This window comes from Carassius carassius, chromosome 36 (assembly GCF_963082965.1).
Source record: "Carassius carassius chromosome 36, fCarCar2.1, whole genome shotgun sequence".
NCBI lineage: Eukaryota > Metazoa > Chordata > Actinopteri > Cypriniformes > Cyprinidae > Carassius > Carassius carassius.
In genome coordinates this window covers 20,174,820-20,200,033 of record NC_081790.1, presented here as the reverse complement: position 1 = coordinate 20,200,033, position 25,214 = coordinate 20,174,820, and the positions used below count along the sequence as shown (strand labels likewise).

The window sequence follows — 25,214 nt, the reverse complement described above, 5'->3', positions numbered from 1 at the left end:
CAAACATTTTATCCAAGAGATGGTTCAAGTCAGTGTCAATAAATGATAAGTTTAGAAATGTTGTGCATCCACTTATTATTAGTGTGACATTTTAGCATGCAAATGTAGGGGAAAACTTCAAGATATCGGCTATAAAAATCGGCATCACATATCAGCCATCGGTTGACCCTGACCTCTAAACATCGGCATTAGCTATAGAAAAACCCATATTGGTTGATCTCTAGTGCACTGTGATTGGTTGAGCGGATATATTGCATTCTGCAAAAAAGGCAGACTGGCATTTGTCACGGTTTGGAAAACAAGGGGAGAAAACATGACCTATCAACTCTGTGAATATCACATTTTGAGTAAAAATTTAAAATATACTTTTCAATACCAACCAGATACAATACTGATTTTGGCGGAAACTCAGGTTTATCGCATTTTGGAACCAAACTCTTTATATACAGTATACATTTCTTTTGTCCTCACATTCTTTCTTGTAACTTCTCTCTCAGGTACATACCTGACTGAAAGACTCATTATGCAACTCACTATGTGGGCCTTTGTCTTCTCATGTGTAAATCACACTATTATTCATGATCATTCACACGACTCCTCGCACACAGGCTTTCTAGACAAAAAGTGACTTAGAAAATTTAAATCAATATAATGTTTTCTGTGAATGAGTGAACAGGATAATTTTCACATAATTTTGAAGCAAAAACTCTAGGCTACAAGGTCCAATTCTCAAATGTCTTCTGAACTAATTAGGGCCCGAACACTGGTGGTGCGAGGACACTCTTGGAATTGCTTGGTATATTATTAATATTCTTCCGCTTCTTCTTCTCCAAAGTGAATTACATTTTTAGGGCCTAAACATGCTCGAAAACTCATTTACATCTGATATAGGTTTCAGAAGTGGGTGTGGCAAAATGGCTTGATAGCACCACCTGTAAAATTTCAACGGAGTGTGCCTCGAGCTACTTTTTACGTACATGCATGAAAATAGGTACACACTAGTGATGGGCAGGTCGGCTTTTTTTTCAACCCGCGGGTCCCACTTTTCTGAAATTATTTGGCCTGCCCCGCAAATAAAGTTACATTACTTGACCCACCCCGACCCGCCCCGCGCATCGGGGACATTAAAGAAGTTATGTTGCTGCTTAGACCTTCGTATTGTAACCTTATCAAAGAACCTAATAAAATATGAAAATATATATTCCAAATATTTAATATAGGCTATAGGGAATTACACTAGTGATGGTTCGTACGTGACTGATTATTTTAAGTGAACAAATCGTTCTCGTTCACCGAATCCATTGACTCGTTCATTGAAGTTCCTCGCTCCACAGCAGTATTCATATAACATTATCCAGAGAAACAAATGTTAATGATAAATCCCCTGTTATGTTTGTACTGGCTACTGTATGCAGGGCACCATACAGACTTTTTTTATTAAAGAGTTTGGTGATTTTACATCTGAGTTAGTTCTGGCTGCAGATAAAGTTTTAATAGTTGGTGATTTTAATATCCATGTTGATAATGAAAAAGATGCATTGGGATCAGCATTTATAGACATTCTGAACTCTATTGGGGTTAGACAACAAGTTTCAGGACCTAATCATTGTCAAAATCATACTCTAGATTTAATACTGTCACATGGAATTGATGTTGATAGTGTTGAAATTATGCAGCCAAGTGATGATATCTCAGATCATTATTTAGTTTTGTGCAAATTTCTTACAGCCAAAATTGTAAATTCTACTTCTTGTTACAAGTATGGAAGAACCATCACTTCTACCACAAAAGACTGCTTTTTAAGTTATCTTCATGATGTATCCAAATTCCTTAGCATATCCAAAACCTCAGAACAACTTGATGATGTAACAGAAACTATGGACTCTCTCTTTTCTAGCACTTTAAATACAGTTGCTCCTTTACGCTTAAGGAAGGTTAATGTAGCCTGTGGGCTGGGTTAGGATTGGGATCCTTTACTTCACTCTCTTTCCCTGACGCTTTACTTTCATGTTTAATTACATCACTAATTTGGGGGTGGAGTAGGTATTTAGTAAACCACTTAATGTGACTGAAGCCGGCTTATATATAGACACCTGGGGTCCTTAGACTGGAACCGTGTCAATTTACTGCTGGTTCTGGTGTGGTGAACCAGTGATTCAAGGGCTGTGTTTGAGTGTTCAGTGAGCGGATGAGCCGACGCTGACTGAGCTGCGGTGCAACATTGTTTCCCTGTGAGACCGTGAATGGGCGAGCGAACTATGGCAAAGTAATGCCAAACGACTTCCGTGGTTAACAAGTGTCGACTGGATACCATGATTACAGTGGGATGTTTACATCCAATTTAGTGCGTTCTATTTCACTGTTAATGCTACGACAGGTATGTTTAATTTCCCTTTGTTGTTTTAACATATATGTATATAGGAGGGTATTTGTTTTATATGCTTGGTATATGAAGACAGTTCAATGCAATATTGACCACCTTTGTTTGAGGCTATTTTATCATGTAATGTGTGAAGATTACATCTAAAACGTGAGTTGTAATGAATGTGAATCATGATCAAACAAATATTCTTAATGGTGTGGTTGTGCTTACAGACCTGTACAGCTACACCTGAGTTGCTGGCTGCTGTTCTCCATATTGTGTGATTTGATTGTGTGGTGCTGCTTATAGTATATATTATTCTATTTTCATTTCTTTTGCTGTTGTTTGTTTTTTTTTTCCTCTAGCCTTTTGGCGATATGTTATTGTAAGTGAGTGTATGAATTGTATGTCACAGGCTAGAGTGGTTTTATTTACTTTCTCTTTTGTTTTCATTTGTATTTCATTTATTCCCAATTCTTTTGTTGTTTGTTTTTTTTTTTTTTTTAAACAACCTCTGTGTGGGTGGAGCCAGGGTAGTGCAAGAGACTTCACTGTAAAGTGGGTTTTTGTTCTTCTTTTCTTTTCTTTCTTTTGTTTTTTTTTTCTTCTTAAGACATTTGCAGTGCTGTGTAGTGTGAACCTTAATGTCTCTTAACCATACTTATTAGTGCTGTGAGTTTGCGGTGTGTAGACGTTGAGCTCTAGTGTGTACTACTTATAAGGCTCTGTGCCTCTGTCCACTGGTGGTAGTGAGAACTTGGCCTTCTCTTAGTGCTTTCTCAAACCGCTCTACTGGCTCCCATGCTGATGATTTGTTGACTTCTAGTTATATTTATTTTGTTTGACTTATTGATTTTTGTTTACATTTTAGGCCAACCAACACCTTTCAACTATTTATTAATAAAGATTGTATTTTTATACTTTTCTATGAACCTGTGTTTGTACCTTTTATTGGGGCAGAGTTCTCCTTGCTCTGACACTAGATACCAGCTAAAACTCAAGGGGTGGCGTAGTCAGTTGTAGAATTAGGGGGCGCCACATCTTGGCGCAGTTGGCAGGGTTATTTTTTTTTTAAGTGTTGTTGGTGGGTTGGCCATACTGAGCAGCACCGTGTGAGTGTGTGCGTGTGTGTGGAGAACAGCAGCTGGCAGCATGATGGACTCGGACAACGCCGGTGGAGGATTGGATGTGCAGCTGCAGCAATTGCGAGAGCGCGTAGCCCAGCTCCAAGCTGAAAATGAGAGACTGTCAGGTGCACAAGGAAGCGACGCTGGCGTGAGTGGTTCCCTGCCAGTACGAAGAGAGCAGGCCGTATATCTGCCCAGAGAGAGACGGTGCTCTAAATTCTCCGGCTCTGTAACAGCTGGGTCACTTTCTGTTGAAGAGTGGAGTGAAGAAGCACAGAGTTGCATTAGGTCGAGGTACATGTCTGATTTAGAAAAAGCAATGTTTTTGTATGACCATTTAGAGGGCGAAGCCCGAAGTGAGATTAAATACCGACCTGTAGCTGTAAGGGAAAACCCTACAGAAATAATTTTAGTGTTAAAAGAGGTATATGGATGTTCTAAGTCATATGTATATTGGCAGCAGCGTTTCTTTGATAGAAAACAACGAGAAAATGAGTCATTATTTGAGTTTTCCCATGCATTAATGGAGCTTATGGAAAAGGTGAAACAATCCAAGGGGGATTCAATTACTAATCCGGACATAGTGTTAAGGGATCAATTTTGTGAGAATGTGCGAGATCACATGCTGCGAAGGGAACTTAAAAGGCTGGTACGGGATAATGGGCATTTGTCTCTCTTGGATGTAAGACGGGAGGCCACTAGATGGGTAGACGAGGGTCAGACAAGTCGTGACCGGATTCACCGTGTACTGGGGCGTAGTAGTGAAACATCTTATATGTCTCAGTGTGACTCCACTGTTGCTCAACCCTCTGAAATGGCAGAGTTAAAGGAGATGGTTTTAAAGCAGCAAGCCCAACTAGATATGCTGGTCCAACATTTGGGACAGTCTACTGGTAAACCTTACGCCCCTCAGTTAAATAGGGAAGGCCGTTTTAAACGTGCTCCTAATGGTCAGCCTAACTGTATAAGATGTGATCGACCTGGACATATAGCCCGGTATTGTCAATCTGCCCCTAGCAACAGTAGACCTATCTCTCACACGTTATCGGATTCCATCAGTCAGCCAGCGCCCCTTGCAAGTAGTTCTAATAGCCAGCTGGGAAACTAGAACCCCACAGTGTGCAGAGCGGCACACTGGGAGGGGATGTTTCTGGCTCTGTATGTCCTTCCGTTCTTGGACAGTTAGTGGGGAAATGCCCTGTGTTGAGTGTGGTAATGGGAGGTGTGGCAGTTCCTTGTTTAATTGACACCGGATCAATGGTTACAACTGTAACTGTAAATTGCTAAAATGCTTACTAAAAAAATTCTCAGAGGAAAGATTGCAAGTGGTTAGGCCTTAAGGCAGCTAATGGGCTAGACATACCTTACACTGGTTATATTGAGTTGGATGTGGCCATTTTAGGACAGTGTATTCCGGGAAGGGGGATATTGATTGTCAGGGATCCACCAAATGGGGCCCTCCAAGATCGCAAGGTAGCTACCCCGGGCATATTGGGTATGAACGTACTTTCAGAGTGTTATAGAGTTCTCTTTGAGCAGCATGGTTCACAGCTCTTCCACTCCCCTCCAGTTAAGTCGGCGGCCCCAGCAGCTCTACGGGCCCTGCGACATTGTGAGATGGTCCAGACCCTCTTCAACGCCCCCAAGCCATTTAAGGTTAAAGTCCAGGGGAAGTCTCCGGTCCGCATTGGGGCCGGTGCCTTGACTATGGTTCCAGTTACATGCCCTCAGCTGGAGACCGTTGAGTTCCTGCTCGAGCCGCTAGGTCTTGAAGATGGACAACTGCCTGAAGGTCTTCTGGTGTCTCCTACCCTGGTCTCTGCCAAAAAAGGCCTGTTGTATGCCCCTGTAGTCAATGTTGGGTGTACGGAAGTGTGGCTTTCTCCCCGTCGTGTCGTTGGGACTGTGCAAGCAGTAGTGGCGACCTCAGTTGGAAACGAATGTCGCCATTGAGCCCTCATGGGAAGAGTGTTGTGCTTATGTCTCTACTCAGGAGGCAGTCACTTGTTCAAGTGTCTTTGAATCTGTTCTCCCTGACCTTGAGGGGCTGACTCCACAGCAGGTTGTCCAAGCCAAGACCCTCTTTGCCCGGTATGAAAGTATTTTCTCCAAGGGTGATGGAGATTTGGGATGTACCTCCCTGATTGCTCATGAGATTCCGTTGGTTGACGATGCTCCAGTCCGTCAGCCCTACCGACGAATTCCGCCCTCTCAGTATGAAACCGTGAAGGCACACATCCAACAACTTTTAGAGAGCCAAGTTATAAGAGAAAGCAGCAGCCCGTACTCTTCTCCCATCGTCTTGGTAACAAAGAAAGATGGGAGCCTTCGCCTTTGTGTGGATTACCGGCAGTTGTACTCCAAGACCCGTCGTGACGCCTACCCTCTTCCCAGGATAGAAGAGTCCTTAGATGCCCTGTCTGGGGCAAGGTGGTTTTCCACCCTTGATCTCGCAAGTGGGTATAACCAAGTCCCAGTGGCAGATAAAGATAAGTCGAAGACTGCCTTTTGCACCCCGTTTGGCCTCTTTGAGTTCAATAGGATGCCATTCGGGCTCTGCAATGCTCCAGGCACCTTCCAGCGCCTTATGGAGCGCATGTTTGGAGATTGCCGTCATAAATCAGTTCTCCTGTACCTTGATGATGTGATTGTATTCTCCACTACGGTGGAACAACATCTTGAGCGACTAGGAGAAGTGTTTGCTCGGCTTCAAAATCAGAACCTGAAAGTCAAGTTGTCTAAGTGTCGATTCTTCCAGCATCAAGTGAGCTATTTGGGGCATGTGGTCTCTGCTGAGGGGGTGGCTACTGACCCTGCAAAGATCGAGGTGGTAAGGGAGTGGCGGCGTCCAGGCCACCTGGCTGAATTGAGATCTTTTCTTGGCTTTGCAAGCTATTATCGGCGGTTTGTGGAAGGCTTCTCCAAGCTTTCAGCCCCATTGCACCATCTTGTCGGGAGGCTCAGCGGACCACGGCGGAAGGGGAAGACTCCTCCAGTTCCTTTAACAACAGCATGGGATGATGGTTGTGAAAATGCTTTTCAGTCTTTGAAGGAGAGACATACCTCTGCCCCAGTCTTGGCCTATGCTGACTTTAGAAAGCCCTTCATTGTGGAAGTAGATGCCAGCCATGGGGGTTTGGGGGCGGTTCTCTCTCAAGAGTATGATGGGAAGGTTCGCCCGATCGCCTTTGCTAGTCGAGGGTTGAAACCCAACGCGAGAAATATGGAGAATTATAGCTCCATGAAGCTTGAACTTCTCGCACTGAAATGGGCAGTGACCGAAAAGTATAGACAATACCTGCTGGGGAATCATTTTACCATTCTGACAGATAATAATCCTCTGAGCCATCTGCAGACAGCTAAGCTGGGGGCAACTGAACAGCGGTGGGCCGCCCAACTTGCATCTTTTAACTTCACTATCAAATACCAGGGAAGAACAACCAAAATGCTGATGCATTATCCCGGCAATACCTGGACCGTTTTGCTGTTGGGACAGACGTCCCCTTGCTGGGAGCCCTGGCTGGGATGGGCCAGCCACCTGCCGTCGAGGGTCACTGTGGAGAAGTGGTGGCGCTGCCTGGCCGTACGCCTCAGGACCTAAGCCTGCTGCAAGAGGCTGATCCAGTCATCGGGCCGGTACGTAAATGCCATCAAGTAGGGCGACATCCAAGAGCGGAGGAGCGGGAGTTGCTGTCTCGCTCCAGCAGGGCACTGCTGCGTCAATGGAACCGCCTAGTTGAGAAGGAAGGGGTATTGTACCGCCTCATTCATTCCCCAGGTGGAGGCCCGGAGACACTCCAGCTGCTGCTCCCCCAGTGCTTGCAGGAAGAAGTCCTCCGTAGTGTCCATGATAATCAGGGGCACCAGGGCACCGAGAGGACCCTCCAGCTTCTACGGAGCCGGTGCTTTTGGCCGAATATGACCAGGGATGCTGAAAGGTGGTGCCAACGATGTCAAAGGTGTGTACTGGGGAAGGCTGTCCAGCCCAAGGTTCGTGCCTACTGGGGCACACTGCAGGCTACCCATCCAAATGAGATCTTGGCTATCGACTTCACAGTTTTGGAACCTGCAAGTGATGGTCGGGAGAATGTTTTGATCTTGACCGATATCTTTACGAAGTACTCTCAAGCCTTTCCCACCAAGGACCAAAGGGCCTCCACTGTGGCCAACGTGCTGGTCCAGCAGTGGTTCCATCTTTTTGGTCCCCCTGCCCGTATCCATTCTGACCAGGGGCGGAACTTTGAAAGCATGCTGATTCAACAACTTTGTCAGATGTATGGCATCCAGAAGAGTAGAACCACCCCTTACCACCCCCAAGGCAATGGACAGTGTGAAAGATTTAACCGTACTTTGCACGACCTGTTGCGCACCCTGCCCTCAGCCGATAAACGACACTGGCCCCGCCATTTGCCGCAGCTAACCTTTTCCTACAATACGACACCCCACCAGACTACCGGGCATACCCCATATTATCTCATGTTTGGTAACCACCCGAGATTACCCGTGGATTTCTTGCTTGGGACTGGAGCAGTAGTGCAGGACGCTGGCAACCTGGAGGATTGGATCCAGAAACATCAACAGAGTATGCGGATGACCCAGGAGCATGTCCGGCAGAGATCAGATGAGTTGATACATCGACAAAACCAGAGCCGCAATGACAAGTTGAATGACCCTGGACTTGAAGAGGGGAGGCTGGTGTACTTGCGTAATCATGTGCCTGGACGGAACAAGATCCAAGACCATTGGAACTCTGCTGTGTTTCGGGTACTACGGAGTCCCTCTGGGACTGGAACGGTATACACTGTGGCCCCTAGAGATGGAGAAGGACCAGTCCGGCAGGTGCACCGGTCCGAGTTGAGGGCTGTTCCGGAGGAGTTACCGTCCATGGCAGAGGCGGCCACTCCTTCCATGAGACGGGCTGACTTGTCTGCCAACTCCACGATCAGGGAAGAGGAAGGGCAGGAAGATGTTGTCATTTTTCATCCTGAGGAGATCCAGGAGGCCCTTGATTCACCCAGTTCCCTCGCTCCTGCTGAAGTGGAGGCTATACCTGAAGACGTAACCATGACTCTGCGACGCTCAGTTAGATCTACAGCAGGCCAGCATCCTAACCCCTACCGGCTCCCTCGAGCCGTTTCCGCCGGGAATGAGGAGGGGATACTTCCAAGGGGTGATGACCAGAGTATTGGAGTGTGAATTGCCATCGTCAGGCCGCCGATTCCCTTGGAGGGGGTGGAATGTAGCCTGTGGGCTGGGTTAGGATTGGGATCCTTTAGTTCACTCTCTTTCCCTGACGCTTTACTTTCATGTTTAATTACATCACTAATTTGGGGGTGGAGTAGGTATTTAGTAAACCACTTAATGTGATTGAAGCCGGCTTATATATAGACACCTGCGGTCCTTAGACTGGAACCGTGTCAATTTACTGCTGGTTCTGGTGTGGTGAACCAGTGATTCAAGGGCTGTGTTTGAGTGTTCAGTGAGCGGATGAGCCGACGCTGACTGAGCTGCGGTGCAACATTGTTTCCCTGTGAGACCGTGAATGGGCGAGCGAACTATTATATGATTACAGTGGGATGTTTACATCCAATTTAGTGCTTTCTATTTCACTGTTAATGCTACGACAGGTATGTTTAATTTCCCTTCGTTGTTTTAACATATATGTATATAGGAGGGTATTTGTTTTATATGCTTGGTATATGAAGACAGTTCAATGCAATATTGACCACCTTTGTTTGAGGCTATTTTATCATGTAATGTGTGAAGATTACATCTAAAACGTGAGTTGTAATGAATGTGAATCATGATCAAACAAATATTCTTAATGGTATGGTTGTGCTTACAGACCTGTACAGCTACACCTGAGTTGCTGGCTGCTGTTCTCCATATTGTGTGATTTGATTGTGTGGTGCTGCTTATAATATATATTATTCTATTTTCATTTCTTTTGCTGTTGTTTGTTTTTTTTTTCCTCTAGCCTTTTGGCGATATGTTATTGTGAGTGTATGAATTGTATGTCACAGGCTAGAGTGGTTTTATTTACTTTCTTTTTTTTTTTTCATTTGTATTTCATTTATTCCCAATTCTTTTGTTGTTTGTTTGTTTGTTTGTTTTTATTTGTTTTTTTTGTAAACGGCCTCTGTGTGGGTGGAGCCAGGGTAGTGCAAGAGACTTCACTGTAAAGTGGGTTTTTGTTCTTCTTTTCTTTCTTTTCTTTTTCTTTTTTTTTCTTCTTAAGACATTTGCAGTGCTGTGTAGTGTGAACCTTAATGTCTCTTAACCATACTTATTAGTGCTGTGAGTTTGCGGTGTGTAGACGTTGAGCTCTAGTGTGTACTACTTATAAGGCTCTGTGCCTCTGTCCACTGGTGGTAGTGAGAACTTGGCCTTCTCTTAGTGCTTTCTCAAACCGCTCTACTGGCTCCCATGCTGATGATTTGTTGACTTCTAGTTATATTTATTTTGTTTGACTTATTGATTTTTGTTTACATTTTAGGCCAACACCTTCAACTATTTATTAATAAATATTGTATTTTTATACTTTTCTATGAACCTGTGTTTGTACCTTTTATTGGGGCAGAGTTCTCCTTGCTCTGACACTAGATACCAGCTAAAACTCAAGGGGTGGCGTAGTCAGTTGTAGAATTAGGGGGCGTCACATTAAGGAAAACAGTTTGACACCATGGTATAATGAGCATACTCGCACCCTAAAGAGAGCAGCCCGAAAAATGGAATGCAGCTGGAGGAAAACAAAACTAGAGGTATTTCGTATAGTTTGGCGGGAAAGTAACCTATCCTACAGAAAAGCATTAAAAACTGCTAGATACGATTACTTTTTTCTTCTCTTTTAGAAGAAAACAAACATAACCCCAGGTATTTATTCAATACAGTGGCTAAATTAACGAAAAATAAAGCCTCAATAAGTGTTGACATTTCCCAACACCACAGCAGTAATGACTTTATGAACTACTTTACTTCTAAAATCGATACTTTTAGAGATAAGATTGCAACCATTCAGCCGTCAGCTACAGTATCACATCAGACAGTGCACTATAGACCCCCTGAGGAACAGTTCCACTCATTCTCTACTATAGGAGAGGAAGAATTGTATAAACTTGTTAAATCATCTAAACCAACAACATGTATGTTAGACCCTATACCATCTAAGCTCCTGAAAGAGGTGCTTCCAGAAGTCATAGATCCTCTTCTGACTATTATTAATTCCTCATTGTCATTAGGATATGTCCCCAAAACCTTCAAACTGGCTGTAATTAAGCCTCTCATCAAAAAAACACAACTTGACCCCAAAGAACTATTTAATTATAGACCAATCTCGAATTTCCCTTTCTGTCCAAGATACTAGAAAAGGTGGTATCCTCACAATTATATTCCTTCTTAGAGAAAAATGGTATATGTGAGGATTTCCAGTCAGGATTTAGACCGTATCATAGTACTGAGACTGCTCTCCTTAGAGCTACAAATTATCTGCTCTTATCATCTGATCGTGGGTGTATCTCTCTATTACTTTTATTGGATCTTAGTGCTGCGTTTGACACAATTGACCACAACATTTTTTTGCATAGACTTGAACATTTTGTTGGCATTAATGGAAGTGCATTAGCATGGTTTAAATCGTACTTATATGACCGCCATCAGTTCGTAGCAGTGAATGAAGATGTATCATATCGATCACAAGTGCAGTATGGAGTACCTCAAGGCTCAGTACTAGGGCCGCTACTCTTCACGCTTTATATGTTACCCTTGCGAGATATCATCAGGAAACATGGTGTTAGCTTTCACTGTTATGCTGATGATACTCAGCTGTATATTTCTTCGCAGCCCGGTGAAACACACCAATGTGAAAAACTAATGGAATGCATAGTCGATATAAAAAACTGGATGACGAGTAATTTCTTACTGCTAAATTCTGAAAAAACAGAGGTGTTAATTATAGGACCTAAAAACTCTGCTTGTAATAACCTAGAACACTGTCTAAGACTTGATGGTTGCTCTGTCAATTCTTCGTCATCAGTTAGGAACCTAGGTGTGCTATTTGATCGCAATCTTTCCTTTTAGAAAGCCACGTTTCTAGCCTTTGTAAAACTGCATTTTTCCATCTCAAAAATATATCTAAATTACGGCCTATGCTCTCAATGTCAAATGCAGAAATGTTAATCCATGCATTTATGACCTTAAGGTTAGATTATTGTAATGCTTTATTGGGTGGTTGTTCTGCATGCTTAGTAAACAAACTACAGCTAGACCAAGACTCAGGCAATTTGATAATAGCTAGAATATCAAAATCAACTGCAGGCGGCAGATCCTTTTCCTATTTGGCGCCTAAACTCTGGAACAACCTTCCTAACATTGTTCGGGAGGCAGACACACTCTTGCAGTTTAAATCTAGATTAAAGACCCATCTCTTTAACCTGGCTTACACATAACATACTAATATGCTTTTAATATCCAAATCCGTTAAAGGATTTTTAGGCTGCATTAATTAGGTAAACCGGAACCGGGAACACTTCCCATAACACCCTATGTACTTGCTACATCATTAGAAAAATGGCATCTACGCTAATATTTGTCTGTTTCGCTCTTATTCCGAGGTCACCGTAGCCACCAGATCCAGTCTGTATCCACATCAGAGGGTCACTGCAATCACCCGAATCCAGTACGTATCCAGACCAGATGGTGGATCAGCACCTAGAAAGACAGCGGAGACCAGGACAACTAGAGCCCCAGATACAGATCCCCTGTAAAGACCTCGTCTCAGAGGACCACCAGGACAAGACCACAGGAAACAGATGATTCTTCTGCACAATCTGACTTTGCTGCAGCCTGGAATTGAACTACTGTTTTCGTCTGGTCAGAGGAGAACTGGCCCCCCAACTGAGCCTGGTTTCTCCCAAGGTTTTTTTCTCCATTCTGTCACCGATGGAGTTTCGGTTCCTTGCCGCTGTTGCCTCTGGCTTGCTTAGTATGGGTCACTTCATCTACAGCGATATCGTTTACTTGATTGCAAATAAATGCACAGACATTATTTAACTGAACAGAGATGACTTCACTGAATTCAATGATGAACTGCCTTTAACTATCATTTTGCATTATTGTCACACTGTTTTCCTAATGAATGTTGTTCAGTTGCTTTGACAATGCATTTTGTTTAAAGCGCTATATAAATAAAGGTGACTTGACTTGACTTGACAGCAGCACGCAAGCAAGGCGCTATTAGCAGCACATGCGCAGCTCGTGAACAGCTCTGTGAACGGTTTCATCCTGTCAAAGAGTTACTCAAGATGTGACGGAGCATGTGATTTGTTGAATGTAGTGAACGCAGGGGCGTAGTTTATGGGGGGGGTGGGGGGGAGGTAACCCCCCCAATATTCAAATCCATCAGTTACAACCCCCCCATTATTTCAACATGAAAATCAGTAGATCAAATGAAAAATATAATATGAAAAAATAGAATTCATTTATTTTGTAAAAATAATTTTGTTCCTAATCAAATATGAGTATGTCATAATAAATCAGACAAAAAATACTCCCCCTCCATTGAACCGATTGGTAACGCCCAACCAATGAGTCGCACTTTCACCAAAACAAGCGAGTGGTGTTTGAATGGGAGAGCACACGGGTAATGTTAATGCCAAAAATGAAGAGAAGCGCTGCACAGCGGACTATATTTAACTGCTGGTCAGAGAGGGATGCAAAAAAAATAAAGCATACTGAGAATGAGGTATGAGAATATTGTGTAATAGTTAGTACACACCACATATATTTTAGCTAGCTAATCCATTGCAATGTATTTAGCTATAACTATCAGTATAACAAGTTACCAAAGCAGCTGTCTGTTTTGCTAGTATATTTTTCAATAGTGTCAATAGTGTAATTATCAACGACAAAATATTCACATCGGTGTTTGTTTTCTTACTAAATTAATCTGACTTTTGAACGAATTGGATGAATTAACGATTTAAGTGGCTAACTCATTAAAACAGTGAAACACTGCCGCCTACTGGCGGTTTCAATACTTAATTTCTTTCTTTTGATAATCTCTGCTATGTTAGAATTTTATGAATGATGATTATACACAAATTTCATAACGTTATGAGGTGTATAATCTCTTAACATGTTTTTATAACAGATTCGAGGTAAATATAGCTGCAGGGTAGAAAAGTCAGCAGAGGGAGAGGAGGAGCAGGTGATCTGGTAAAGAAGATGCTATTCAATCAATAAAATAAAATAAAATAGGAAACGGTATAGAAAAACAGCAGTTTTGTAAAGTTAGGCTATACATTAATGCCTTTAATGTTTAAAGATGTGTTTCCCTTTAGAAAAAAATTAAAATGCATTAAGGTGGAATGTAAAAATCTTAAAATAAATGTCTAAATGTTGTCTCTTTCATATTTCTATATGTTGAATTTGTAATCAGTTAAAGCATGTTGCCAGATAGATAGATAGATAGATAGATAGATAGATAGATATATAGGTAGATAGATAGATAGATAGGAAGAAATAAATTATCCAATAACAATACACAAATTTTTTTTTTTTTTTGAAAAAAATAATGGGCAGCATACAACGTTCAACCCCCCCCAATGTTCAAACCAAATCTACGCCCTTGAGTGAACGTATAAGATCTTCTCATAGGTGAACGAGTTAAATGAACTGATACATCTCGTTCAAGAATGAAATTAATGAGTATACAGGGTCAGTCGGCCAAGCATGTAAATCTCGATCAGCAATCGGCAGATACAAAGCGTAGTTATAGGTGCACATACACTTGTTTTCGTATTCAACATACAGAACATAACTCCACGTTTAATCCCCGATTTATTAATATGAATATATAATATATGAACTGTCGGACCAAACAATTAAAATGTTTAATTATGGAAGAAAACCTTGTGCTTTGTTCATCGGAACAACTTATTTAGACTATTTATTTAATGCAATTATACACACACTTTAATAAAGCCAAATCCATTTTTGTCACAACGAACTGAAAAGACACAAATCTCTTGAAAGAATCTAAATTGCCACCACTAAATTCTACGCAACATAAATGGATTTTTAAAAAAATAGTTTTTAGTGACCCCGCCCAAACCCGCCCCGCAAATAAAGTGCCCGCGGGTTATGAGACGACCCACGCATCACTAGTACACACGTGTAGCACACCATTACCTACAAAAAAGTCTCTTAGTACAAAATCCAAAACCCGACAGGAAGTACATTATTTTTAATTTCTTGTACTATTTTAGTGCAGTTTTTGCCATTTCCATGCAAAAATAACAAACAAACAAACTCCTCCTACAGTTTTAATCGGATCATTAAAGGAAGTTGCTGTAACTAAGGCAAGCAATGTCCGATCTGCCCCAAACTTCACACATTTAACAAGAGTCCCATCCTGAACACATCAACATGCCCGTATTAGGTTATAGTCATAGAGCCGCTTGCTGGCAACAGGAACTGTCATGTTTAACACTGGTATGGACTCACATTAAATTATTAAATTAATAAATTATTAACATATTAAAACCTGTCAGCAAGTGCTAAATACACTGGCAACATGCTATAAACATACTAAAACATGCTAGGAGTACTTAGCTAAGTGCTAAAGCATACTACTAATGCAGTGAAACAGGAAGTTACTGTAATTCCAGCATGCAGTATCCAATCTGCCCCAAATTTAACAAGTTCAATAAGAGTCCTGCCCTGAACACAACTACATGTCCGTATTCAATTATAGACATACCGCCACCTGCTGGCAACAGGAAGTGAAATTTTTAACACTGTTATGGACTCCTAGCAACATAATTAAAAGCATCAACAAATGATAAAAAAGCTGGTAACCTAGAAGCTAGAAAAAACATGCTAGCAAGTGTTAAAAATGCTATTAATGCAGAGAAACATTATTGTAACTCGTGCATACATTGTCCAATCTGCTTCAAACTTTACAAGTTTGATTAGAGACCTGACCTGAAGATATCTACATGCTCATATTTGGTTATAGTTATAGCGCCACATACTGGCAACAGGAAGTAACATATTTTACACTTTTATGCACTATTAACAACACAGTTAAATATGCAATTTTGTTTGCTAAACATGCCAGCAACACTTACTAAGTACTAAAGAATGTTATTAATACTATGAAACAGGAAGTTGTTGTAACTCATGCATACAATGCCCAATCTGCCTCAAATGTCACAAGTTTTATAAGAGTCCAGGCCTGAACACATCTAAAGGCCGATATTCAATTATAATTATAGCGCCACCTGCTGGCAACAGGAAACATCTTGTTTTACACTAATTTAAACATGCAATGTCCGATCTGCCCTAAACGTTACATATTTTGTAAGAGTCCTGGCCTTAACAGATCTTAAGGCTGATATTTCAGTTATAATCATACTGTCACCTGCTGGCAACAGGAAATAACTTGTTTTACACCAACTTAAATATGCATTGTCCGATCGGCCCCAAACTTCACATGTTTGGTAAGAGTCCTGGCCTGAAGACATTTACATGCCAATGTTCAGTTATAATCATAGCACCACCTGTTGGCAGCAGGAAATGTGGCAAAAATATTTACCATTTTATAAGCATATGGCCCAACGTTTGCTGTTCGCCTATGGCCACCGGGTGGTGGTGATCCCGAGTGCGAGGGCCCTTTCATCACTGCTTGCAAACTTTAATGTTATGTATGTGTTTTATGGCTTTATTCAAGTGATTTAAAAAAAAATATATATAATAATTTTCACTGACCACACATGAACATTGCTTTCTCAAAAGCACAATCATGTATATAAATGCTGCTCACATTTTAATTTAGCCCAGTTTGTGCTGATAACAGTGTTATTAGATTTTAGCCATTAATATGTTTATTAAAAAAGCACAAATGTCAGAGTATATCAACACTTCTCCAGGCACCCAAAACACCATTAGACCTTAGTGGATCAAGCAACGGTATTTCTTAAGAGTTGGTTTAGTCCAGCCCTTAACAGGTAAGTTCTTTTAGGGTATGCAACTGAGGCCCTTGGTTGAAGGAGATAATGCTACCGACTACTGTCAAGTGGTCTTTGGGGCAACTCCCATGGCTATGTTAGAGTTGGTACTTAAGGCTGATTTATACTTCGCGGACCTATGCCATAGACTAATCATCAGTTTTCATAAATACTTCTGTGTCATTGTCCGTGTTGATGTGCAGTACACATACAAACTGCTAGTCTGCAGTGACCACAGGCTTTTTGCTTGTGTAACCCGTAGACCATGGCAAAAGTCGAAGAAAAAGTGGCTCGTCTGAGAAGCATTATAGCTGCGACGTGGCAAATAAATATCAAATCAATAAATTATTTAAAAATAGGGCTTGAAAACGAAAAAAAAAAAACTCATTCGGTTCACTCCGAGCAGAATCAATATGCTAACGTCTCTGTTCTGCTTTCCTCTGATATTGTTACCATTCCGAAACCGGTTCGGGTGGGAAAAATACTGGTTAAAAACGTATTTTATTTTTTTTATGTTGTGTAGCGTATTTTAACCATGCAGCAAACCTTTTAAAATATTTTGATAATTTACTGAAAATAAATAAATTACATTTTATACTGTTTAACTGATTATTAATTGGTCAAAATTAGCTGATACAGTTTGCTGCATTCATGCGCACTCAGAAACCGGTGACTGAATGAATCAGCAGAGTTTGAACAAGCTTTTGTCATCATTGAATCTTTCTCAGATGTTTCCAAATGTCGAAATTGGGTTGCACATCTATCTGTGCATAATGGTGTCCAATGTCTCCGGCAAGCGGAGCTTCTCAAAGTTGTGAATAATCAAAGGGCAGGAAAAGGCTAAGCATGCTGGAGCTTGAGTGTCAAATGCACATGCACCAACGCAGAGAAAAAATGTTTGCCCTTTTTGCGCTGCAGCATCTCAGGCCCAATTTGGTCTTAATCCGGCCTTGAAGGTGGTGCATCGCCATTGAGACTTGCCTATGATGAGTTCACAGCTGAGCGGACATTTCACTCATTGGGTTTAGCATCACATTTGCATATGCCGCACTGATGGAATTCGTGATTGGTTGACAGCAAATTTCAAATATTAAATGGAATGATAAAATAACGTTATTGACCGGTTAGTGGCCATTTCAGTGGCCGTTTCTGTTTCTGGTTCTGTTCCTGTCAAAATTTAGTTTGTTTCCGGTTTTCGTTTTCATTTCTTGAACTGGTTCAGAGCCCTGTTTAAAACTACAAAAGGAGACAACAACAGAACAGGAGATGGCGGCATTCTTTCAGTCTCCACAAGGACTTGTACTACAGCAGATCAACATTGTTTGTCATGGACAACTACTAATGTATAATGCTATTTAGTATAATAAATGATAAGACACTTGTTCTTTGCTTTGTTTTATTTTATATAAGAAGTTGTAACAATAAAATATATTAAAGTGCACATAAACACACACAAAACTCTAGTACATACAGAGGGATGGGTTCTAGCAGACCAATCACAGTCCGCATAGAATTGATCCAATGTTAGATTTTTGAAGAGGTGCATGTCAGGCTAGATAGTGTAAGGGAGTGCGTCTATGCATTTTTAGTGCTCGCCGTGGTATCTGGTATGCCCTCCCCTAAGCATGGCAGCGTGGGTATACTGTTCCCCATAGTGACCTCTTTAAGTAGAGGACACAGTTCGAAGTTCCCTCAGAAGGGAACATCTCAGGCTATGTATGTAACCATGGTTCCCTGAGAAGGGAACAAGACACTGCATCCTCTTGTTCCATTGCCATGCTTTGGACACAAGCTTCAGACGAAGAAGCGGATGATGTGTTCTCCCAGAGCCATTTTATACTGTGGTCGTGCTGGGTGTTGACGTCACAGGCTGTTGCCGGCCAATGTTATTGTCGTGTTTAGATGTATGCTTCAAACACCGGTCATGCTGAAGGCATTCCCCCATAGTGACCTCTACAGGATGCAGTGTCTCATTCACGTTTAGGGAACCATTATTACATACGTAACCTGAGACGTTAAATTTGGAATCTTACCTTGATGTTGTTAAAGAGGCCAATTGATCTGCAAGGTCTCGATGTCTGTGGGTTTCCCTGGACTTCAATAGCTGTCATTTTGTGTTATCACAAGATGTAACACATTCTGGAAAGAAAAAAAAATCATAGCTATTAATAGTATCTTCCTTTTTCTCAGCAAAACAAATAAGAATTCCCCTATTTTATCTTTCTTTTTTATTTTTGATCTAGAAATCTCCAATCTGCAATCCATTACATCTTGTTTACTGCATGCTTTTAAACATGTACAGGGCATACTTGTGTTCTTCAGCTCAAATATCATTTATATTTTGTTCATTAATGTGCAGTTTTTAAAGGTTGTTTTTATGATGACATTTTTTTTTCAGGTAGTTGGCTGCTCACACAAAAGCAGCATGGTTTAGTTCCCATCTGTTTCTAAGGAACAGGGAAAGAAGTTAAACTCGTATCACTATTGAGCAAGACTTTGCTCCAAAGGTGCCTTTGTCTATGCAGCTAGTGATTCGATTCAGTGCTTTCAAATGTTTGAATTCAACACCAAAATAGAAGTACTGAGGAGAAAGTGCCCAGATAGATACTCAGTATAATACGACTGAGATTAAATTTTACTTATTTAAGAATGGATTCATTTCGAATTTCGATTTTTAAGTATAAAAAACACATATAATTGATATTTCTTATGCATTATCAACATCTCTATGACCACATCTATATGTGCATCTTGATTAGCCTATAGCAATGAATTAATAAAACTAAATTCAGTCCATAATTATGCCACATTCCAATTAGCGTCTCCAAGCTGTTCAAGCAAGTTGAGTTCATGAATTAACAGAAGTGTACTTACAGCTTGCTGAGACTGAAGAGTTGGAGAAAGTCTACTTTCACTTTAAGGAAGTTAGGTACATTACAAGAAGTCTCTTGAGGTGGGCGGGCTTTCAGGATTGAGCAATCTCAGCTAGTACTTGGAAGTGATTTCATATATATATATATATGTATATATATGTATATATATATATATATATATATATATATATATATAAGAAAGACATATTTAACAGTGTGCAAATCTATGCATTTCTCATTACTGACGATGGATACAAACAAAAGACGGCTAAAAACGTCTGACCAGCAGATGGAGACAAAGGACAGTTTTAAAACTACACTCTCTTTATATGACAGCATCGCATTCACAAGAAAAGACACTGGAAAATAGTGTTGTTGGATTTAAGGTAGTCTTTAGTTTCTATTCTGATATTGGTGGAAAGCATGTAAACAAGTGAGAAATTTGGTTATAGATCAGATCACATCTGATGATGGCTCAATCTCCTTCATTTGTCCCTAAATATATGAAGCAAGATAGCTTACTTGTTAATACCCTAACTGTTGTACAGTATATCTCCCCGCATAATAGTACATTTCTCAGAGTTACATATTACACTTTTTTTTTTTTTTTTTTTAATATAGGTACTCACAAGACCAATTTTAACTTGTCATGAAAATAAAATAATTTCAGCAAAGTCTTTCAAGTGCTATGGAACATATATGGACATACAGTCGTGGCCAAAAGTTTTGAGAATTACATAAATATTGGAAATTGGAAAAGTTGCTGCTTAAGTTTTTATAATAGCAATTTGCATATACTCCAGAATGTTGTGAAATTTGATCAGATGAATTGCATAGTCCTTCTTTGCCATGAAAATTTACTTAATCCCAAAAAAACCTTTCCACTGCATTTCATTGCTGTCGTTAAAGGACCTGCTGAGATCATTTCAGTAATTGTCTTGTTAACTCAGGTGAGAATGTTGACGAGCACAAGGCTGGAGATCATTATGTCAGTCTGATTGGGTTAGAATGGCAGACTTGACATGTTTGTTTGTTTGTTTGGGGCATCTGGAAAAAGGCTTGTCCAGAGAAGAAAAGGTGAGCGCTACCATCAGTCCTGTGTCATGCCAACAGTAAAGCATCCTGACACCAATCATGTGTGGGTTTTTTTTTTTTTTTTTTTTTTTTTTTTTTTTTTTTGTATAGCGCTTTTTACAATACAAATCGTTACAAAGCAACTTTACAGAAAATTATGTTTCTACAATATTTAGTAGTAGCTAGTAGTTTGTGCACGTTTGACAGGATTTTAGAAAAATAAAAATAATAATAATAATACAAGACGTAGTCAGCTAGATGATGAACTATCAATATTATTAATTAATAGTAATTATATGATGCAGTCACACATGTAGCAATAATTGTTAGTTCTGTTTGTTGATTCAAGGTTAGGATCATCTGGGGTCCTCTGAGGATCAGCATCATCTCTTCTCAGGTGTTCTGGATCCAGACTGGAGCTTGTGTAAATCCTAGTTACCACGGGATGTAAATCCCGTGGCAAAACATAGAAACAAGATAGAGACATCATTAGCATAGCTGCTGATCCAACAAAGTAAAATTAGTTTAACCCAAGCTAAAGAATAAAAATGCAGATGCAACTACACTCACAATTTAAGAGATACATTATTCGAATGCTTGGCGAAAGAGATGCGTTTTTAATCTAGATTTAAACAGAGAGAGTGTGTCTGAACCCCGAACATTATCAGGAAGGCTATTCCAGAGTTTGGGAGCCAAATGTGAAAAAGCTCTACCTCCTTTAGTGGACTTTGCTATCCTAGGAACTACCAAAAGTCCAGCGTTTTGTGACCTTAGGGTGCGTGATGGGTTGTAGCGTGGTAGAAGGCTAGTTAGGTACGCAGGAGCTAAACCATTTAGGGCCTTATAGGTAAGTAATGATAATTTGTAACAGATACGGAACTTAATAGGTAGCCAGTGCAGAGACTGTAAAATTGGGGTAATATGATCATATTTTCTTGACCTGGTAAGGACTCTAGCTGCTGCATTTTGGACTACCTGTAGCTTGTTTATTGACGAAGCAGGACAACCACCTAGAAGTGCATTACAATAGTCCAGTCTAGAGGTCATGAATGCATGAACTAGCTTTTCTGCATCAGAAACAGATAACATGTTTCGTAGCTTGGCAATGTTTCTAAGATGGAAGAATGCAGTTTTTGTAACATTGGAAATATGATTTTCAAAAGACAAATTGCTGTCTAATATAACACCCAGATTTCTGACTGTAGAGGAAGTAACAGTACATCCGTCTAGTTGCAGATTGTAATCTACAAGATTCTGTGTGGTGTTTTTTGGTCCAATAATTAATATCTCTGTCTTATCCGAATTTAATTGGAGAAAATTATTTGTCATCCAATCTTTTACATTTTTAACACACTCTGTTAGCTTAGATAATTGGGAAGTTTCATCTGGTCTCGTTGAAATATATAGCTGAGTATCATCAGCATAACAGTGGAAGCTTATTCCGTATTTTCTAATAATATTACCAAGGGGCAACATGTATATTGAAAATAGAAGGGGACCTAGGACGGATCCTTGTGGCACTCCATATTTTACTGATGATAAATGAGATGACACCCCATTTAAGTAAACAAAATGGTAGCGATCGGACAGGTAGGATCTAAACCATCTTAGAGCCTGCCCTTGAATACCTGTATAGTTTTGTAATCGATCTATGAGTATGTCATGATCTATGGTGTCGAACGCAGCACTAAGATCAAGTAAGACTAGAAATGAGATGCAGCCTTGATCTGACGCAAGAAGCAGGTCATTTGTAATTTTAACAAGTGCAGTTTCTGTGCTATGGTGGGGCCTAAAACCTGACTGAAATTCTTCATACAGATCATTTTTATGCAGGAAGGTGCTCAATTGAGCAGACACAACTTTTTCTAAAATTTTAGACATAAATGGAAGATTTGAAATAGGCCTATAATTTGCCAGTACACTAGGATCTAGTTTTGGTTTCTTAATAAGAGGCTTGATAACCGCCAGCTTGAATGGTTTTGGGACGTGACCTAAAGATAACGACGAGTTAATGATATTGAGAAGCGGTTCTTCGGCTACAGGTAACAGCTCTTTTAGTAATCTAGTGGGTACAGGATCTAATAAACATGTTGTTGGTTTAGATACAGTGATAAGTTTATTTAGCTCTTCCTGTCCTATATTTGTAAAGCACTGCAGTTTATCTTTGGGTGCGATGGATGAAACTGAAGTGTTAGACGCTGTAGAATCTACATTCGCTATTGTATTTCTAATGTTATCTATTTTATCAGTGAAGAAATTCATAAAGTCATTACTATTTAACGTTGGTGGAATATTTGAATCAGGTGGCGTCTGGTAATTTGTTAATTTAGCCACTGTGCTAAATAAAAACCTTGGATTGTTTTGGTTATTTTCAATGAGTTTGTGGATATGCTCTGCCGTAGCAGTTTTTAGAGCCTGTCTATAGCTGGACATACTGTTTTTCCATGCAATTTTAAAAACTTCCAAGTTAGTTTTTCTCCATTTGCGTTCAAGACTACGAGTTACTTTCTTGAGAGAGTGAGTATTACTGTTATACCATGGCACAGTACGTTTTTCTCTAACCTTTTTCAATTTGATGGGGGCAACAGCTTCTAATGTATTAGAGAAAATAGTGCCCATGTTGTCAGTAATTTTGTCTAATTCATGTGTATTTTTGGGTACAAATAGCAGTTGAGATAGATCAGGCAGGTTATTTGCGAATCTGTCTTTGGTGGCTGGAACAATAGTTCTGCCCAGACGGTAACGCTGAGACATATAGTTAATATCAGTTATACGCAGCATGCACGATACAAGGAAATGGTCTGTAATATCATCACATTGGGGTACAATATCTATAGCAGTAAGATCGATTCCATGCGATATAATTAGATCTAGTGTATGATTAAAACGATGAGTGGGCCCGGTGACATTTTGCTTGACTCCAAAGGAGTTTATTAGGTCAGTAAACGCAAGTCCTAATGTATCATTTGCATTATCAACGTGAATATTAAAATCTCCCATGATTAGCGCCTTATCAACTGTAACTAGAAGGTCTGAGAGGAAATCTGCAAATTCTTTTAGGAATTCTGTATACGGCCCTGGTGGTCTATACACAGTAGCCAGAGCAAGAGATACATTAGATTTCTTTTGCATGTCTGACAGTGTAACATTTAGCAGAAGTATTTCAAAAGAGTTAAACCTGTATCCCGTTTTCTGGGTAACATTGAGAATATCACTATATATTGTTGCAACACCTCCTCCACGACCAGTCTGACGGGGCTCATGCTTATAACAGTAGTTCGGTGGAGTAGACTCATTTAGACCAAAATAATCATTTGGTTTTAGCCAGGTTTCAGTCAAGCAGAGTACATCAAAACTATTTTCTGTGATCATTTCATTTACAATAACTGCTTTGGGTGTGAGTGATCTAATATTTATGAGCCCAAACTTTAAAAATTGTTTTTGTTCATTTACTTTACATTTTTCTGGTTTAATTACGATAAGATTTTTTCTAGATCCTACATTATATTTTGACCTCACTATCCGGGGAACAGACACAGTCTTAATAGTTTTTACAGCACAAGTACTTTTATCATTTAAGCGGGTGGAACAAAACTCATCATAATAGCTATTAGAGAATTGTCTTACTAGTCACATGGAGCGAAGTGTCCTGGAGATGTTGTCAGAGAGCAGCTCCGCTCCGATTCTGCTGGGGTGTAATCCATCAGCGCGAAACAGCCTAGGGCGCTCCCAGAAAAGATTCCAGTTATTAACAAATAGCAGTTTCTGTTCTTTACACCATGACAACAACCATTCATTTAAAGCAAAAAGTCTACTGAACCTTTCGTGTCCTCGTCGATACGTGGGCAGTGGTCCTGACATGACGATCGTCGCCGCGGGCGTCGTGCTGCGAACCGTCTCGATCAGGCTGCTGAAGTCCCTCTTCAGCGTCTCCGTCTGCCGCAGCGTGGTGTCGTTAACCCCGGCGTGAAGCACGACCGCTCTGGGGCTCTCGTCGACCTTCAGGATCGCGGGTATCTGCGCAGAAACATCGAGAACACGAGCACGAGGCAAACAATGAGTGTGCACTTTACCTTCGGCTAACGTAGCACTTACGTGTCGGACGATGGAGTCTCCGATGATCACAGCGTCGCGTCCTGTCTCGCGGAGGGGAGCGAAGCGGTTCCGGATGGAGATGTCGAAGGCAGGAGGGGGAGAAGTCGTCGCCCGGGACCCGGCTCGCGTCCTCCGCTGTGGATGCACCCAGGGTCCGTGGTGTCCCGGCGTCGCAGTGAAGGACATCTGGGAAGATCGCGTCCTGGGTGCACCGGGCCTGTGCAGAGAAACACACGGAGTAGACGTGGTGGGACTGTTAACAGATCGCTGTATACTTACCCCGGACTTGTGAGCGTCGGCCCGGGATGATTCCAGCGCGGTTCTCCGCTCTCTCAGCTGGGCCTGCCTCACCTCCAGGTCGCGAATCTGCTTTCCCACGGCCTCGAGCTCGAGCTGCACAGAGTGGAGACATTCATCCGCCATTAAAGCAAGTAACAGTGAGTACAGCAGTGGTAATGTATGTGAATAGAGTATTAGCAATGTTAGCGCAGTTAGCTGCAACCACGCCGCTGATGCTAACGGGCTAAAAGCTAATAGCGGACCCGGGAGATCAAAATAAAACTAGTGATAGCGAGGCGCTCTGATTGTTTTTGTTGTAGAATACAATAGAGGATATATTCACACGTTATATAAACGGAAACGATGATGTATACAATTGTTTTTTGAGTTAAAAATA

At 40.9% G+C, this 25,214-nt stretch overlaps 2 protein-coding genes across 2 annotated transcripts in view; both read right to left on the bottom strand.

Moving 5' to 3' along the window:
* The window catches only part of slco2b1 (solute carrier organic anion transporter family, member 2B1), a 46,724-nt gene extending 27,280 nt beyond the window's left edge, over positions 1–19,444 (bottom strand). Inside the window, exons 1-2 of the mRNA XM_059526678.1 lie at positions 19,371–19,444; positions 18,530–18,635 (exon numbers count right to left, since the gene is read on the bottom strand). Of these exons, the coding sequence (XP_059382661.1) occupies positions 18,530–18,607 (78 nt within the window). The 5' untranslated portion in view covers positions 18,608–18,635; positions 19,371–19,444. The remainder of the gene's footprint in view (positions 1–18,529; positions 18,636–19,370) is intronic.
* Positions 19,445–24,038: 4,594 nt separating this feature from the next.
* LOC132116773 (uncharacterized) lies at positions 24,039–24,931 on the bottom strand. The gene is made up of 2 exons (XM_059525639.1): positions 24,818–24,931; positions 24,039–24,755 (listed from the first exon to the last, which is right to left on the bottom strand). Exon 2 carries the CDS (start codon positions 24,722–24,724, stop codon positions 24,074–24,076), a length of 651 nt encoding a protein of 216 aa, XP_059381622.1. The 5' UTR covers positions 24,725–24,755; positions 24,818–24,931; the 3' UTR covers positions 24,039–24,073.
* Positions 24,932–25,214: the final 283 nt, after the last annotated feature.